This window comes from Bactrocera neohumeralis, chromosome 2, assembly GCF_024586455.1.
Source record: "Bactrocera neohumeralis isolate Rockhampton chromosome 2, APGP_CSIRO_Bneo_wtdbg2-racon-allhic-juicebox.fasta_v2, whole genome shotgun sequence".
Taxonomy (NCBI): Eukaryota; Metazoa; Arthropoda; class Insecta; order Diptera; family Tephritidae; genus Bactrocera; species Bactrocera neohumeralis.
The window spans coordinates 9,849,035-9,865,332 of record NC_065919.1 but is presented as its reverse complement, the minus strand read 5'-3'; the positions used below and the strand labels follow the sequence as shown (position 1 = coordinate 9,865,332).

Here is a 16,298-nt window from a genome sequence, read left to right as displayed (position 1 = left end):
AAAATTGATCTCGGCGACATTTGGTTTCAACAAGACGGCGCCACTACCCACATATCGCACATCCATCTATGGATTTACTGAAAGAACAGTTCGGTAACCAGATAACTTCACGTATTGGGCCGCTCGATTGGCTACCAAGATCGTGCGGACAATCCCACTTCGATTCGGACCTTCAAACATCACGCATGACATTCGCCAGTTACCAGTCGAAATGCTGGATCAAGTCATCGAAAATTGAACTCAACGGATGGATCATCTGAGATGTAGCCGCAGCCGACATTTGAAAGAGATAATTTAAAAAAATAAATGCCAAAAAATGTTCTTTCGAATGATAGTAAACATTCTCCATTAAATTTTAATTTTTTGTGTTTTTTCCTTAAAAAAGTAGGAAACCTCGAAATGGATGACCCTTTATAAAGGATACAGATGCTTGCATGTAGTTAAATGGCAAACATCGATGACTCTTTCATTACAATGTCTACAAGCCTTAATTAACTTTGGTTTAACAGTGCGTGACAATTTCAATGAACAATTGAATTTCAGAATTTCATAAATTTTGAATTTTAATGGAGAATTCAATTTCGAGCTTTCTTTGAGTGGACATAATTTGTAAATAATCCAGAAGGTATTATAAAGGTGGGATAATCGAAAAAATATATAGTTAAAAGTATATTCTTATTAAGTATATTTATGAGCAGAAAAATAATAAAATATATATTAACTACTAGATGAGCTTTAGGGGTCTGTATCTTAACTTAAAATTTGGCTGCAAATCGCACTCGATCCGAGTGAAGATCTAGTAGATCTACAAGGTGCGTTCCAAAGTAAACAAAACTTAAAAAAAAAACAGAACAAATTGTTTTTTTCGGTAAAATCAAATTTTATTCAAAATAGTCTCTTTCTGCTTCAATACAGCTTTTTGCACGGTCGAAAAGCATGTCGAACGAGTGTTTTAGCTCGTTGGCCGTGCCAGCCTTTTGAATGGCCTCTACGTCTGCATAACGCTTTCCTTTCGTGGGCAAATGCATTTTTCCGAAAAGAAAAAAGTCACACGGTGCCATATCAGGTGAATATGGGGAGTGGTTAATTTTTTAAATGTGTTTTTTGGTCAAATAATCGGTCACAAGCGTCGATCGAATCTTGGATTCTGAGCAATTTCTGGTCGGCAGTCAATTTGTGCGGAACAAACCGTGCACACACTTTCGTAAGAAAATGTTCGGTCAAAATGCGATAAATCGATGTTTTGGAGATGTTCAATTCCATTTCCATGAATTTCTATGACTTTAAATGATGATTTCGGCTGATTTTTGATGAATTCACGCACAGTTTCGATGGAATTTCCGGTAATCACGGATTTTGATTGGTCCACATGTTGATCGTCATTTATGTCCTCAGGACCACTTTGAAAACGTTGAAACCACTCGTGCACTCTTCTACGGGATAGGCAATCATCGCCATAAACTTGTTTCATCAATTGAAACGTTTCGGTAAAAGTTTTACCAATTTTAAACAAATTTTAATTTGGCTCTTTGTTCGAAGCTCATTTTCGCACCGATAACACAAACATACTGACACTTAAAACGTAATAACTTCACTTTCAATATATGAAATGTCATGAAATTCTCACCGGACAATCGATAAAGGTAGCAGATGCTAATGCATCAGTCAAAAAAATTCAAAAGGTCTTGTTTATTTTGGAAAGCACCTTGTGCTAAAATTGTTAAAAGTCTTTAGTCCTGATTTTCAGAAATATTTTTGTTTAATTTTAGTGTTATGCTGCCCGCTTGTAGGCTGCACGCTCTGACCACTGTCATTGTTGGTCAATGGAAAATGCTTGTAAATCGATTAATGCAATTAGTAACAAAGGAATAAGTACATAAAAACAATAAAATAAATATAGCGAACTTGTAAAATTGCGAATATTACAGAAATAATTAATTAAGCTTCACTCAAAGTGCACAGCGAACAAATATACATCCATACATACATACATACATGCATACATACATTCATAAATTCAGAAAAAAGCTATTTATTGTTGAGAGAGCAGCAATGTTGGTGCATGCAGTGAACCATCGCATGTGTGGGTCGTTTGTTTAACAACGGGCAACAAGTGGAAAATTAAATTTAAATTTAATAATTAAATAAAGGATCACACATCGCGGCAAACGTGGGCGTATATTTTTTTATTTATCAGTTAAGAAAACTGTGACTACATGTGGCGCTTACTGATAGATTATTCATCAATAATTCCGATTAATTAGCAATTTTAAATTAATTTTCGGTATGCATAATTTCCTAAAATCATTAATTTTCATTTCTATTTACATATGCAATCAAGTCAAGCAGAAGAGCAAAACATCATTAAGCTAATATATTATTCCCGTGCAACATGTTGCATTGGTATACAAAAAACAACAAAAACAAGAGAAACCGTTAACCTCAGCCTTGTGCACAGAAGCTATAATATCCATTACAAATACAAAAGACTCCATGCATTAACTTGATTGTGATCATTCAGTTTGTATGGAAGTTATATTGTATATATTCCGAAATGGAAAAGTTTTTTCTGAGATTTCTAATAATATGTTTCAATGTAAAGCGGCAAAGCTATGACTTTAAAGCAATTTTAAATTCAATTTTGTAATAATTTGCTATATTTGTTGTTCGTATTAGCTGACATTATACCATATACTGTTGTGGGCAAAAACTAGTAAGACCTTTTAATTTTATTTTCGTGCGGAAATCCATTCGTCTCCATGGTATGATACATTGGAGGAGGTATCGATAGTGAAGCCGCAGAGTCTGTTAAAATTTGCCTTAAGCGCAGGCATCTTACTCATGGACCTAGCAACTGAACTCCATCTGGTATAGCAAAGGATAAAAACTGGTCTATGCGTGGCTTTTTGGCCTACCAGATTAACCTAACCTAACCTAGTATACGCTTGTCTTTCTGAAGTACATAAAGTGCATTTGGCCGTTTTTACGATGAGTGAGATTGTTCAACAAAGAAGTTCCATTAAATTTTGTAAGCGAAATCAAATTTCTGGTGCCGAAACATTCAGAATGTTGGAAAAGGCCGTCGTTGATTAGTGTTTGTCGCGAACAAGGGTTTTCGATTGCTACAAATTATTCAAAGAGAATCGAGTTCGCGTTGACGATGAACCACCTCCAGGACGGCCATCAACATCAACTGATTATCAACTCGTCAATAAAATAAAGAAACTGGTGCTGAAGAATCGACAATTAACAGTCAGAGATCTTACTGGCATCATTTGTTCCAAAATCATATAATTTTTTTTGAAAAACCACGTCCCTTCAATGTCTGTGAAACAATACTTTCCGACTACTAGGATGTCATGAAACTTATTATTACTAGCGATGAGTCTTGAATATATGCTTATGACCCGGAAACAGATAATCAATCGGCCGAGTAGCGCGGCAAATCGGTCGGCCGAATATCGCGGCAAATCAGGTCAAAATCCAGGTTATGTTAACAGTTTTCTTCGACTATTGAGGTGTGGTACACTCCGAATTATTTCCAACCGGCCGAACTGTCAACAATTAATTATATTTAAGTATTATGCGTCATTTGCGCGAAGCTATTCGTAAAAAAAGGCTGGAATTATGGACCGACCACAGTTGGTTTTTGAAGCCGATAATGCCCCGTCGTATACTGCATTGTTTCTTCGTGAGTTTTTCGCCAAATTTTCAATCAATATCGTGTCGCAACCACCGCATTCGCCTGATTTAGCTCCGTGTGACTTCTGGCTTTTCAGCAAACTCAAGCGACCACTCCGTGGAAACCATTTTGAGTCAATTGAAAACATTAAACGTGAAGTGCTACGCACGTTTTTCCGGAAACTGACTTTAACAACTATTTCGAGGATTGTAAAAACGTTAACTCAAGTGTAAAGGGAATTACTTTGAGGGGGACGACATCGATTTTGAAGAATAAATTAATAATTTTAAAATTATGAACAAAGTCTTACTATTTTTTGCTTATAGCAGTCCGTTACGTTGTAAGAGTATTAGCATTGGGATTTCCTCGAACTTGAAATTCCGTGAATCTTTTAATAACTTTTAATGAGATACTTATGTACATAAATACCTTTACAATTTCTATGTAATCACTTACACGTCCAGCATTATTAATAATTACAAATGTTACAGATCTATTGAAAAATCCCCGGCCTACCATAGTAAAACACATTTTTTTGACAAGATTAGTTTTATTCTATTCAACACAGTTCCCTTCAAGGGTGATACACTGATTATAGCGACCTTCCAACTTTTCGATAAAATTTTTGTAGTATGATTTGTTCGTTGTTTCCAAATAGGCCTCAGTTTCGGCGATCACTTCTTGAATCGACGAAACTTTCTCCCCAGCGACCATTTTTTCGAGATCTGAGCACAGGAAATAGTCGCTTAGGGCCAGATCAGGCTGATGCGGACGCAATTCGAAGTTCAATTCATGGACATTTGATTTGTTGTGATGTCTTGTTGAAACAGCACTTCCTTCAAGTTCGACCGTTTCTTGACGATTTCGTTCTTTAAACTGTTTAATAACGCTATATAATAGTCGCTATTGATGGTCCTTACATTTTTAAGGTAGTCACTAAAAATTATTCCATGCGCATCACAAAATACGGACGCCATAACCTTGCCAGTCGACTGTTACGTTTTCCCACGCTTTTTCCTACCCAAATGTTCGTGAATTATATGATGTCTACATTCAGTTGATATCTTAAAGTGTCTGCTATCTCATCCAAGATTATTTTGTGGACTTTTTGATGATTTTGGGCTTCCACTTCCGTCTTCGGTGCTCATTTGACTACGCCTAAACGTAGCAACTTTTGTTTTTGTGCAACAAATGGCTTGGCTTAATGATGAGTTTACGGACCTGCCCCATGAAATCAAACCATTAAGGATTGGCCAAATGGTTTGATTTCATGGGGCAGGTCCGGAAACTCATCATTAAGCCAAGCCATTTGTTGCACTAAAACAAAAGTTGCTACACTCAAGATGTTCTAATTCACAAACTAATGAGCTGACAGCTGTCAAATTTATACCTACGTTCTTTGAAATAGTAGTGTCATCTTTGTGACAGGTCGGGTACTTTTCAATTGACTTCTTATGTGCATATATTTAGATAAAAAGTTTTCAGTAAGTTGAATTTGTCCATCAAGTTTTTCATACATTTTTCAATGTTTTCGAGCTAAAAACGGGAATTTTTGCCATGAACTCCTGAATGGTCTGAGTATTGCTGATCTAGACTCTTTTTGAAAATGTTATTTGAAAATCCGTCGGGAGGAGTCGGTTGTAGATATAGGACAGACAGTTAGAAATATTACCGACCGAGTATTCTAAGCATCAATATGTCAACGCATTGTTTCGGTGCCTAACCTACACAATCGGTTATTATAAGTGTCAAAGATGGCGCACCCTGTACTCGAATTTGCAAATACAAGTAGAATAGAGATAGGAGCTTCTGTCAATTTGTGGCACTTCTAGTGTTTATTTTGATTTGTGCAAACGTTTGTGTGTGTGTTTCGACTCTATTTCACCTCTGCTGATAAGCAAGTTCGCGCGTAAAAACGCACGCAAAATTATCAATAATAAAGCAGTTTATCGCCGATTAAAAATAATACTCAACCCAGTTTGCCATTTCAAGGCGGAAACCGCTTTTGTACTATATATATGATGAGCTCATGCAATGTATACTAGTGAAGCATTGCTAAGATCGCTTAGATTATTCCTGATGATTAGCCAAGAATCAGGTAAAAATTAAACTTTCGGTTCACCAGGAATAATCTAACCGATCAAAACAGATTTCCTCCTTGTAATATGAGATATTATTCCACATCCAGGTACAATTCAAATATAAACTTCAAGGTGCTCAGAAAATCAAACAAGTGTTGATAAAGTATAAGGTCGCCACCAACTGCTGGGTCAGAGACAATTATAGAATTCATTCAGTTAAAGAAATGTGTCACGTATGTATGTACTACATCCGCTTACTGACCTACCTTCTTTAATTAGAATAAATTTCGGTGCAAATTTTTGGTCGGTGCGATAATTTTGTGTTTGCTGGGCAATAAAGAAGCTTTGTTCACATGTGTGTTTTCATTATATAAATAGGCTTACGCGTGTGACATTTTGTAATGATAACTTACCCCACATTGATAAGAGGAATAAGCCAAATGCCGTCATAGTTATTTGATGTGACTAATACACTTTAATTATTACACTTTTCAAGGACTTGAAACTCTGCAATTTATTTCAAGGATTTGCTTTGAATGTTATTCGAAGCCCTTGTCTACAGTTTTACAATTTTTCACAGATTTTTTGCGTTTTGCCACCGGCTTTTGCCGGAACTTTTTAATTTAATCACCGTAGCTGTAAACGAAATCGAAACAAATAGAATTTTTCTCGGCCAGTAGTAAATGAAGTTTGGTTACGGTTTTACACGATTGTTGCTAACTTCTCAACAGCAATCCAACTGGTATTTGCTCTTCTGATTTTCTGCTACTTATTTTGTGATTTTTTCCTGCTCGTCGTCGTGTTTCTGAATTGATTACCAACCCACACTGGCTTTTCGACCGTCCGCTTTCTACGTTTGCCTAGCACCTTTTTTTTGACGTATGGACGACCGTTTCCGTTCCGTTTTACGCGTCCGTTCGCCTGTTCGTCCCGAGCACCTTTGCAATGTGCGCCTAACTGTGTAATCTCTATCAGCCAACTAATACGCTCACGTCGTCCCACACTCGCCGTACACACTTGGGTTGTTGAGTGCTTGCGTTGAGCATTGGGCGCACACGTTTATAGACACCAGAGCGCAAAGAAAAGCCAACTACAACAAAACAGCTGTGTTCTGACTAGCGGTTGGCGGCAAAACCAATGCTAAGCAATGATAATGAAGTGAGCCAGCAACAACAACACAACAGGTTTTTGTAAAAAGCAAAAACACCAGCAAAGCGCAAAGAAAAATTAGAAAAAGGAAAAAAAAAAAACACTTTTAATGCAATAAGCTTTAAAGTAAATAAACAAAATTAAATGAAATTAAAACAAAATAGCCGCAATAAAGCAAAATGGAAAGAAAATAATAACAAATTAAATAATGCGTGATTAATTTAGATAATTTTTTATGAAAATGTGTGGATAAACGAGATAAAATATTTTTGGTTTGCTTTTCTATTATTCTATTATCACAAGTGCTAATTTATCAAAAAAGTTTTCATCTTAAACCACCGAAAAAGCTAAACAATTAAAACAAGTAAGGTGGAGCTGAGTTCGGATTTAACCGAACATTTCACACTCTTGCAACTTGCAAGGATCATGGGCGAATTTTCACACGAAAACTACAGGTGCTGTAGTTCAAATATTCCGAAACTAGGGTCTAGAACAGTTTTTGTTGGATTTGGACAATTTTTGACCATAGGGTGGCCACTTACCTAATTTGGTAGAAATCTGTCGAGCGGGTTTCGAGATATATAGTAACGGTGGCTAACTTCAACCAAAGGACGGTGGACCCACATACCTATATCAGACATCTATACGTGAATAACAACACGGAGACCTGGATTTCCACTTGACCCAAATATTATGCGAGCATGGGTACATCAGTCCGTATTGTTCGATGTGTACGGAGTCCATAGAAGACTCTGAACTGGTGTTTTTCCATTGCCATCGGTTTCAAAACATAAGGAAAAAGTTAGAAACTGCTCTAGGTGGTAGTTTAACGGTGGAAAATTTGAGTGCACTTATGTGTCAGTCCTCTGATAAGTGGAAAACTGCCCGCGAAGCGCCAACTTTCATTATGACTAAATTAAGACGATTACAGCAGAATAGGCGTTAGTCCGTCTGTGCTATAGCAAAGACGTAAAATGTCTTGTCACTTCCATGAAGTAATACCTTATCTGGTGGTTTTGTGGGAGAGTCTTGAGTTGGAAGTATGTTAGGTTTAGCGGATTAAAGTTCCACACTCCGGTTTTCGATGCTTTCTTTTACTATAAAAAAGGCGCGGCCACGCCCACTTTTCCAGAACATCTTGCCCACAGGTGCCACAGGTGCCCCTTGCTACTGCGATCCCCTGTGTCAAATTAGAGTTCTATATCTTAATTTAGTACTTAGTTATTGCACTTTATAGGTTTTCGCTTAATGGCGTTTTGTGGGCGTGGCAGTAGTCCGATTTCGCCTATCTACGAACTCGTAATTATAATATTTTAATTAGGAACGCGCATATGAAGTTTCAATTTTCATCAAGGTTACAGCTCGCACGAACGGACGGACGGACGGACAGACAGTCCCACTGATTTGAACTCATATCGTCATCCTGATCATTTATATACCTATCTCGCTTAGTTTTAAGTGATACATACAACCGTTAGGCGAACAAAACTATTATACTCTGTAGCCACATTGTGCAAGAGTATAAAAATAATACTTTATTAATGTTATTAAAAAATAATATAAAATAGTCTTAGTATTTTGCACCGCGTATAGCAATAGGCGATGATGGTTTCAATTGCTCATGCTATTGTTTTTGCTGTCTTTGAATAGCTGTGCGTTTACTGCAGTAGAGAGCGCGTTTCCGCGATCAAAAACAATCACCGGTGCCAAAACTTCCAAAGCGCTAGCTCTTATCGCCGCTCACATGCTCATAGTTAACTGTTGTATTGGTTATAACAATCTCTCTTCGTTCATGGAGCGAGCGGACGCTCTCTATGTTTATCATTCGTGCCAAGTTTATCGCCTTTTACGATTGGTGGCTCAATTTGTTGATAGTCCAAATACTTTGCAAAACACAAACAAAACTAATAAATCATTTTGTATTTATAATTCTATTCTCATGCTGATAGTAACGGTATTACACTTGTTATGCAAAGAAATGTGTCTTATTAATTTTCTATACTGAATGCTTTGGAAGAGCTCTTCGCGTAGTAATTACAACTGATTACATTGACATTGAAAATTTTAAATCGGTATAAAACCGGGTGTTACATAGATGACGTAAGCAATGTATTCATTTTTGAATTTTCAAAAAAATTCAGTGGAAAAGCGATTTAAGTCCCTGCTTTTTTCTGTTTAACTGAGACAAATTTTTCACCAGCAAAATCATTCACCAGAGACAGTAACATGTAGTATTCACTATGTGCCAAGTACAAACAATAAGATGGATGCATGAGAATCTCTCAACCAAACTTCCGAAGTTTCTAACTAATCACTATTGATGTGTGGGACCCAGCTTTATCCTGATAAACCAGAACTCCTAATCTATTGGCCAAAGTTGAGGGCTTCTGGGCGATTGCTTTCATTAGACGGTTTAATCGTTGACAGTATATGTACAATTCCAGATTTGCTGCGAATCTCAAAAGCACATAGCAAAACCTGCCTGACGTTATCTTGACTTGATCACCGTTTGCACCCGCTTGCCGCATTTCCAAAGCGACCGTTTCTTCTTTTCTTTTGCTGTTGTACGTGACCAATTTTTCCTTACCAGTAATCATATAACCCATTGATTTTTTGCAAATTCAGCAGCGTTTCGCAGACAAAAATTTGGCCCATTAAGTCTTTTTTGTGCAATAACTCATGTGGGACCCAATATCGATATTTTCGACAATTGGCCTTGTGGAGTGTTGTGCGTCTTCAACATCAAAATTATAAGAACGAAATCGACGAAACCTTAAATTGCGCATAATTGGCTGTTGCAATATTAGGACCTTAGACAAATTTCGCCTTTATCGAAGAAAAACTGTAAAATACAAGGTGCGTTCCAAAGTAAACAGGACTCTACGCCTGCATAACGCTTTCCTTTCATGGGCAAATGCATTTTTCCGTAAAGGAAGAAGTCGCACGGTGCCATTTCAGGTGAATACGGGGAGTGGTTAATGGTTAAAATGTGATTTTTGAACAAATAAACCTCATTAATGATGTCCTTCGAATGTTGGATTCTGTGTAATTTTTGGTCGTCAGTCAATTTGTGCGGAACAAACCGTGCACACGCCTTTCGTAAGCCTAAATGTTCGGTCAAAATGCGATAAATCGATGTTTTGGAGATGTTCAATTCCATTTCTCTGAATTATAATAATGATTTCGGCTGATTTTTGATGAATTCACGCACAGTTTCGATGGAATTTCCGATGATCACGGATTTTGATTGGCCCACATGTTGATCGTCGTTTATGTCCTCACGACCACTTTGAAAACGTTAAAACCACTCGTGCACTCTGCTACAGGATAGGCAATCATCGCCATAAACTTGTTTCATCAATTGAAACGTTTCGGTAAAAGCTTTACCAATTTTAAAACAAAATTTAATGTTGGCTCTTTGTTCGAAGCTCATTTTCGCACCGATAACACAAACATACTACCACTTAAAACGCAATAACTTCACTTCCAATCGATAAAATGTCATGAAATTCTCACTGGACAATCGATAAAGATTCTAACGCACCAGTCGACTTATAGTTGGCGCCACCCGGGGGCGCTAGATTCAAAAAGTCCTGTTTACTTTGGAAAGCACCTTGTATGGCAAGCAATTACAAAACAGTATACATTTTTTTTTTAACAAAATCTTATTTTTGTAACGCAATATATTGGAAAAATAATGGAATTTTTTTACTATAGCATATACTTTTTCAGAAATGCGCACAAAAACCCCGTAAAATTCCACACTTATCACCAATTTCAAAATTTTTAAGCTCTTTCATTAGTTGACCATTGTTGGATTTAACTTAATTTATTGGTGATTATTACTGCACTTAAAGAAGGGGATTTTTTCCGTTGAAATAACAACAGCAATTTATTTACGTCTTTCCGATTTGGATAGTGTTCGTACATACATTGTGACAAAAAAGTACCTTCGCGGGTTTGGAGAGCACGAGCATCATTGAAAGAGCTAAAGGTTATCTCTGAAATCGAGTTTAAAAAGTTTTTGGGCGATTGGAAGAACGGTTGGCATTAGTGCATAATATTGAATAAGAACTATTTTGAAAGTGACAACATCAATGTAGACTTGTGAATAAATATTTTCTACAAAAAACAGAATTTTTGTTACAAAGACATCTAGGCCAAAGCCTGAAGTTCGTAAATGAGAACTTCGATTGGTCCCTGCTTAGTGAAATGGAAAAATATTTTATGTACAAATGAATCCAAAATTGTGTTGTGTGGTACTATGGGATCTCGCCAATACATAAAACGAACAGCCAACTCAGAGTATAATCCAAAATACACAACCAAAACAAGTAAACGCGGGAGATCCAGTATTTTGATTTGGGCATGTTTTTGTATGTTTATGGAGACGGATCGTTATAATTGCAAGGAAGGTAGAGATCGTTGAAATGGCGGCGCATGTGTGGTCAGTTCCACTCCACCGGTGGCACTTAAATCTATACGACTTTTAGATAGTACTCATAGACATTTTTTCAGAAGATCTGGATTTATAAATGAACATTCGGAAATACTCACGCTCTTGAAGTCGCAAAATTAAACTCTTGCGGGCTTTTCTCTGCCCATGTATCTGCGAGGGTTTTGTTGCCATTGACCGTTGGGAAGAGATAGTGAACTTCATCACAGATGGGTCAAAGGTGGGGAGGAACTGATGTGTATTATTGTCAAGAACTCTTTAGTAACTTAAGGTACAGACTTGAATAATACAGAGGTTTTCAAGCCGAGTTTGCAGCCCTTAAGTTAGGGTGCCAGGACACAGCGGAATCGCAAGTAACCGTAAAGCTGATGATCTGGCAAGGAAAGGCAACCTAGACCCGTTAACGGTAGAATAGAAATGGGTCGGTGCTTCCTTCTTTTGTGTGTTCTACTACTGGATAGCTGCACTTTGCGGGACCTTGGTCAGATTCCTTCGTCCCTAGATCATTTGTAATATATTCAGTGAGCACTTAACCCTTAGGAAAGCTAGCTGTGTGATTTCTAATAGCCCATAGCTCTATTGGTGTTCAAGCTTGGAATATCTGACTGGACGCCAGTTGCAGAAGCTGTATGGAAGAAGAAGTGCAAACATCCCAACACCTCCTGCTTGATTGTATCGAGTTTGCGAGGTCAAGACTTAAACACTTGAGAGCTCACACCTTCAGATATCACACCGAACTGGTGGCAATAGAAATTATTTGCTCGAATGCAGGAGTTCTGTTTTTTATGGAATAACAAAGGACTGCTTTTAGTGGTCCAAGTGAGATCTCTGGATCTGCCATTGAACCTAACCCAACTTATATTGGGTTAAGGAAACCATAGATCGTACTGTCTATTTTCGAATTATGGTATTTTGGTTCTTTCGACACTATAATGACAGAAAACATACATAGAATGACCTGCTGATCCAGTAAATAATAAACTTTGAGAAACTGGTACTATTTTTATGACCGCAACTGTATTTATGTACATATTTGGTAATAACACAAAAAAACATTCGTTGTTGCAAGCCATCGAGTGCAAAAAATCGCTTTCATTAAATGCAGTTATGCGAGCGTAAACAATGTTATGCTCTTCTCTCCTCTTCCGTAAAGCTTTGAAACTTGTTTTTGTTGGTCGTTTTTCGCTACAAGATAGAAATCACCAACGCGGGGATCTACACATTCGCCAATAAAGAAGTCAATACCGTGCACTTTGGCCCGACTGCTATCGGAACGGCAAATGGAAAGTCGCAAGTCCGAGTGATCCCCTGTCTCTGCTGACTTCCGCAATGAATGCCCTGAGTCGAAGGAAAAAACAAACCGGTGTGCGCGGGAATGTACCGCGTTGCTGAAAACAAATAACTTTGTTGATGTCGTTGGTCCATGAGCTTAGCCAAGTTATGTATTTTCACATGACTTCCGAAGGCAGTTCACACCTGATGAGTTTAGTGGCACAATTTAATTCTAAATCAAAAGCATTAGTGAAGGGCATATTTTTATTTAAGTATACATTTGTTTACATTACGGCTGTCACAATGACTTGCCTGCTGGTATTAAAGTCAAATCACAACAAAACATAAATTAAATAAGTTGCATTTCGCTTGTTTTTGTAATTTTTGTTTTTCTTTTTACAAAATAACAATTCGTTTATGAAACGCAAAATAATAATTATTCAATCATTTAATTTTATTATGATCCAAAAATATACACAAATACACATATTAGCAGCTGCGTCGGAGATCTCTGAAATCATTTGATAAACGCTCTCTCTCAGCTCTTACAAGAATTTGGTGCGAAATCTCCCAACCAGTGTTAAGCACTGTTTCACAGATTATTTTTGTCTGCCTCTAACCGCTTATCATTGACTTCGACATTAACATAAAGCCAGCGACAATACCAGCGCAACATCCCTATTCTTGCCTATCGCATCAAAGATTTGATTCGGTTGCAAAAATAACATATTATCGTGCTAAAGGTGAATGGGGCCTCGAATGATGATATTGTAAAACGATTGCAATCGATCATCAGTAGAGCGATTTTTAGGGGCATATGACCTGACCAGTCGAAACAATATTGTGGTCGGACTTATGAAGGAAGACCCCGAGCATTGTATTCGAGTCAAGAGACATATTTAAAACAATTATGCCTAAAGGATCGTTTTACCTCTGAGAAGTGAGAAACTCTTTCGGACAGTTCAAAGAAGACTCGCACTTTCACTAGCAAATGTGGTCTAAACGACGAGAGTGGGCTAAGGATCACGAAATGTGGATCTTTGACGAATGGGAATGTAAGAGCTTTGTTTGCATTTGTTGAGAAAACTTACCACCGCTACCATAGTAATGTATATACATGTACATATGTTTCTTATCATAAGAAAGTATATTCCTCCACGAACATAAAGCCTACTGAATTTAAAAAAAAAAAGCTTGATATTTTGACTTGAGGTTTTTTGATTGAAAATTGGGTTTTCTTTTCGATATAAGATCAATATAAGGAGAACTAATAAATGTGTTCTGTGAATTTTTCACATACAATTTGAGGTTATGTAAAAATATTCTATATACAAAAGTTGTAGATCTTCTTATTACCTATGCTAACCCATTACTAACCATTACTAACCCTGTCGCTAACTGTACATACATACATACATACATATGTTTGGAGTGCAAGCTGCGAACACTTCTTCGTGATTTTATATCTATCACCTGAACTCCAAAAAAATCAATGTCATCATGATTTGTTCCTATCTTTTTGTTTATTTTCTTTTGGTTCTGCATTTTATTTCTCTTTAGTCGCATACAACAACTTTTGTTATTCGTAAAAAAGAAATCTTATCGCTGCAAATTGAATTTGCCAACTGCCTAATCTGCACATTAATTGATAACTTATGCCAGAGCTGTTGTATTAAGTGTCGAATAAACAAGCGCGAATAGAAAACAATAATGAAAACTAGAGGGCCTAGCTATGTATGTATGTATATTTTTACCTATGAGTATGTATTTTATTGCTATAGCAGTAGACATGTATGAGCTTATTATCGCTTTGTAGAGAAAGACATTTGTGCAAAACAGGTTCGGTTCTAGTGCAACGGGCACCAGTTCTAGTTTGCATTCACGCTATTCTACTAAACGGCATTGCGAACTTTGCAATGTTTCGAAATTGACAATCTATTTTTTCTCTATGATATGCTATTTAATCAGTTGATGGGTTAGTTGGTTGGCCTCATATACTGTGGGCAAAAAATAGTAAGACTTTTTAGTTTAAATTTCGCGTGAAAACGCATTCATCGAAATATTTTTTTCTAGGTTGGCATGACTCTGATTGACTTCTGTGCCAAATGTCACTTCAAAATATTATAATTCAAAGTATTTGAGGCTCTAAAAGTGAATTCTTCGATTTTTACTATATTTGAATTTATTGAACAAAGAAGTGCGATAATGCACCATCGCATATTGCATTGGTTATTCGTGATCATTTCGCCATATTTTCAACTAATGTCGTGCCGCAACCACCGCATTCGCCTGATTTACCTTCGTGTAACTTCTGGCTGTTCAGCAAATTCACATGACCACTCCGAGGATACCGTTTTGACTTAATTGAGGATATAAAAGCTGAATCGAAGAAAACTCTGATGGTCATCACGACGATTTTTATAAGTGCTATGATGACTGGAAAATTCGTTGGCATAAGTGTATTGCAGCGGCAGGCGATTACTTTGAAGGAGATGAAATGGACAAAATTCACCTTTCAATTTGATCACATTAGCGTATGAAATTGTTTTTATCAATTGCATATTGTATGTGTTTATCATATACAAGTATACTTTTATGTATAATATTTACCCAACGCTTTACTCTAATCGCAGCGATTGTTTTCTTCCACTATGGCCTGGGAATCCCCTTCGTTATTATACTAACTACATTAACTGAGTTTTGTTAGTGGACACAATCAAGTACATCAGTATATGTACATACAGTATATACAAATATTTGCAGCCGTAGAATGGTATCTACTCGAATAATAAGAAAATATGTAAATATTTGGTGATAATTAAATTTATTGCTCTTTCGCTACTTAAACGGAATCGGAGTCAAGTGATTGTATGGACAACTTTTGTATTTGACGATATATCTACACAAAATTTAGCATGGAATATTGCATAAGACAACTGAGCATTCTCCGAAGAAATTGTTCAGATCGGTTTACTATAGCATATAGCTGTCATACAAACTGTTTGCTCAAAATCCTGTTCTTGTATGGAAAACTTTTGCATTTGACGAGATATCCTCATGAAATTTGATATGGATTATTGTCCAAGGCAACTGTAAAATCTCCAAAGAAATTATTAAGATCGGACTACTATAACATATAGCTGTCATACAAGCTGATCGGTCAAAATACAGTCATTGTATGGAAAACTTTTGCATTTGACGAGATATCTTCACGAAATTTAGCATGCGGTATTGTCCAAGGCAACTGCGCAATCTCTGAAGAAATTGTTCAGATCGGTTTACTATAGCACATAGCTGTCATACAAACTGTTTGCTCAAAATCCTAAGTTCTTGTATGGAAAACTTTTGAATTTGACGAGATATCCTCATGAAATTTGATATGAATTATTGTCCAAGGCAACTGTAAAATCTCCAAAGAAATTATTAAGGTCGGACTACATACTATAACATATAGCTATCATACAAGCTGATCGGTCAAAATACAGTCATTGTATGGAAAACTTTTGCATTTGACGAGATATCTTCACGAAATTTAGCATGCGGTATTGTCCAAGGCAACTGTGCAATCTCTGAAGAAATTGTTCAGATCGGTTTACTATAGCACATAGCTGTCATACAAACTGTTTGCTCAAAATCCTGTTCTTGTATGGAAAACTTT

At 36.8% G+C, this 16,298-nt stretch overlaps 2 protein-coding genes across 5 annotated transcripts in view; one reads left to right on the top strand and one right to left on the bottom strand.

Annotated features, from left to right (window-relative positions):
* Positions 1-6,795, bottom strand: part of LOC126767854 (peptidoglycan-recognition protein LB-like) — a 31,032-nt gene extending 24,237 nt beyond the window's left edge. Inside the window, exons 1-2 of the mRNA XM_050485531.1 lie at positions 6,462-6,795; positions 6,177-6,399 (exon numbers count right to left, since the gene is read on the bottom strand). Of these exons, the coding sequence (XP_050341488.1) occupies positions 6,177-6,213 (37 nt within the window). The 5' untranslated portion in view covers positions 6,214-6,399; positions 6,462-6,795. The remainder of the gene's footprint in view (positions 1-6,176; positions 6,400-6,461) is intronic.
* Positions 1-16,298, top strand: part of LOC126767828 (trichoplein keratin filament-binding protein) — a 125,389-nt gene that overhangs the window by 69,640 nt on the left and 39,451 nt on the right. The window contains exon 3 of one of the 4 annotated variants that reach the window (XR_007669161.1): positions 1,770-1,850. The exons of the other annotated variants lie outside the window; for them this stretch is intronic. The gene's annotated coding sequence lies outside the window, so the exon portion shown is untranslated. Of the gene's footprint in view, positions 1-1,769; positions 1,851-16,298 lie in introns of those variants that run through there. 4 annotated transcript variants of the gene reach the window in all.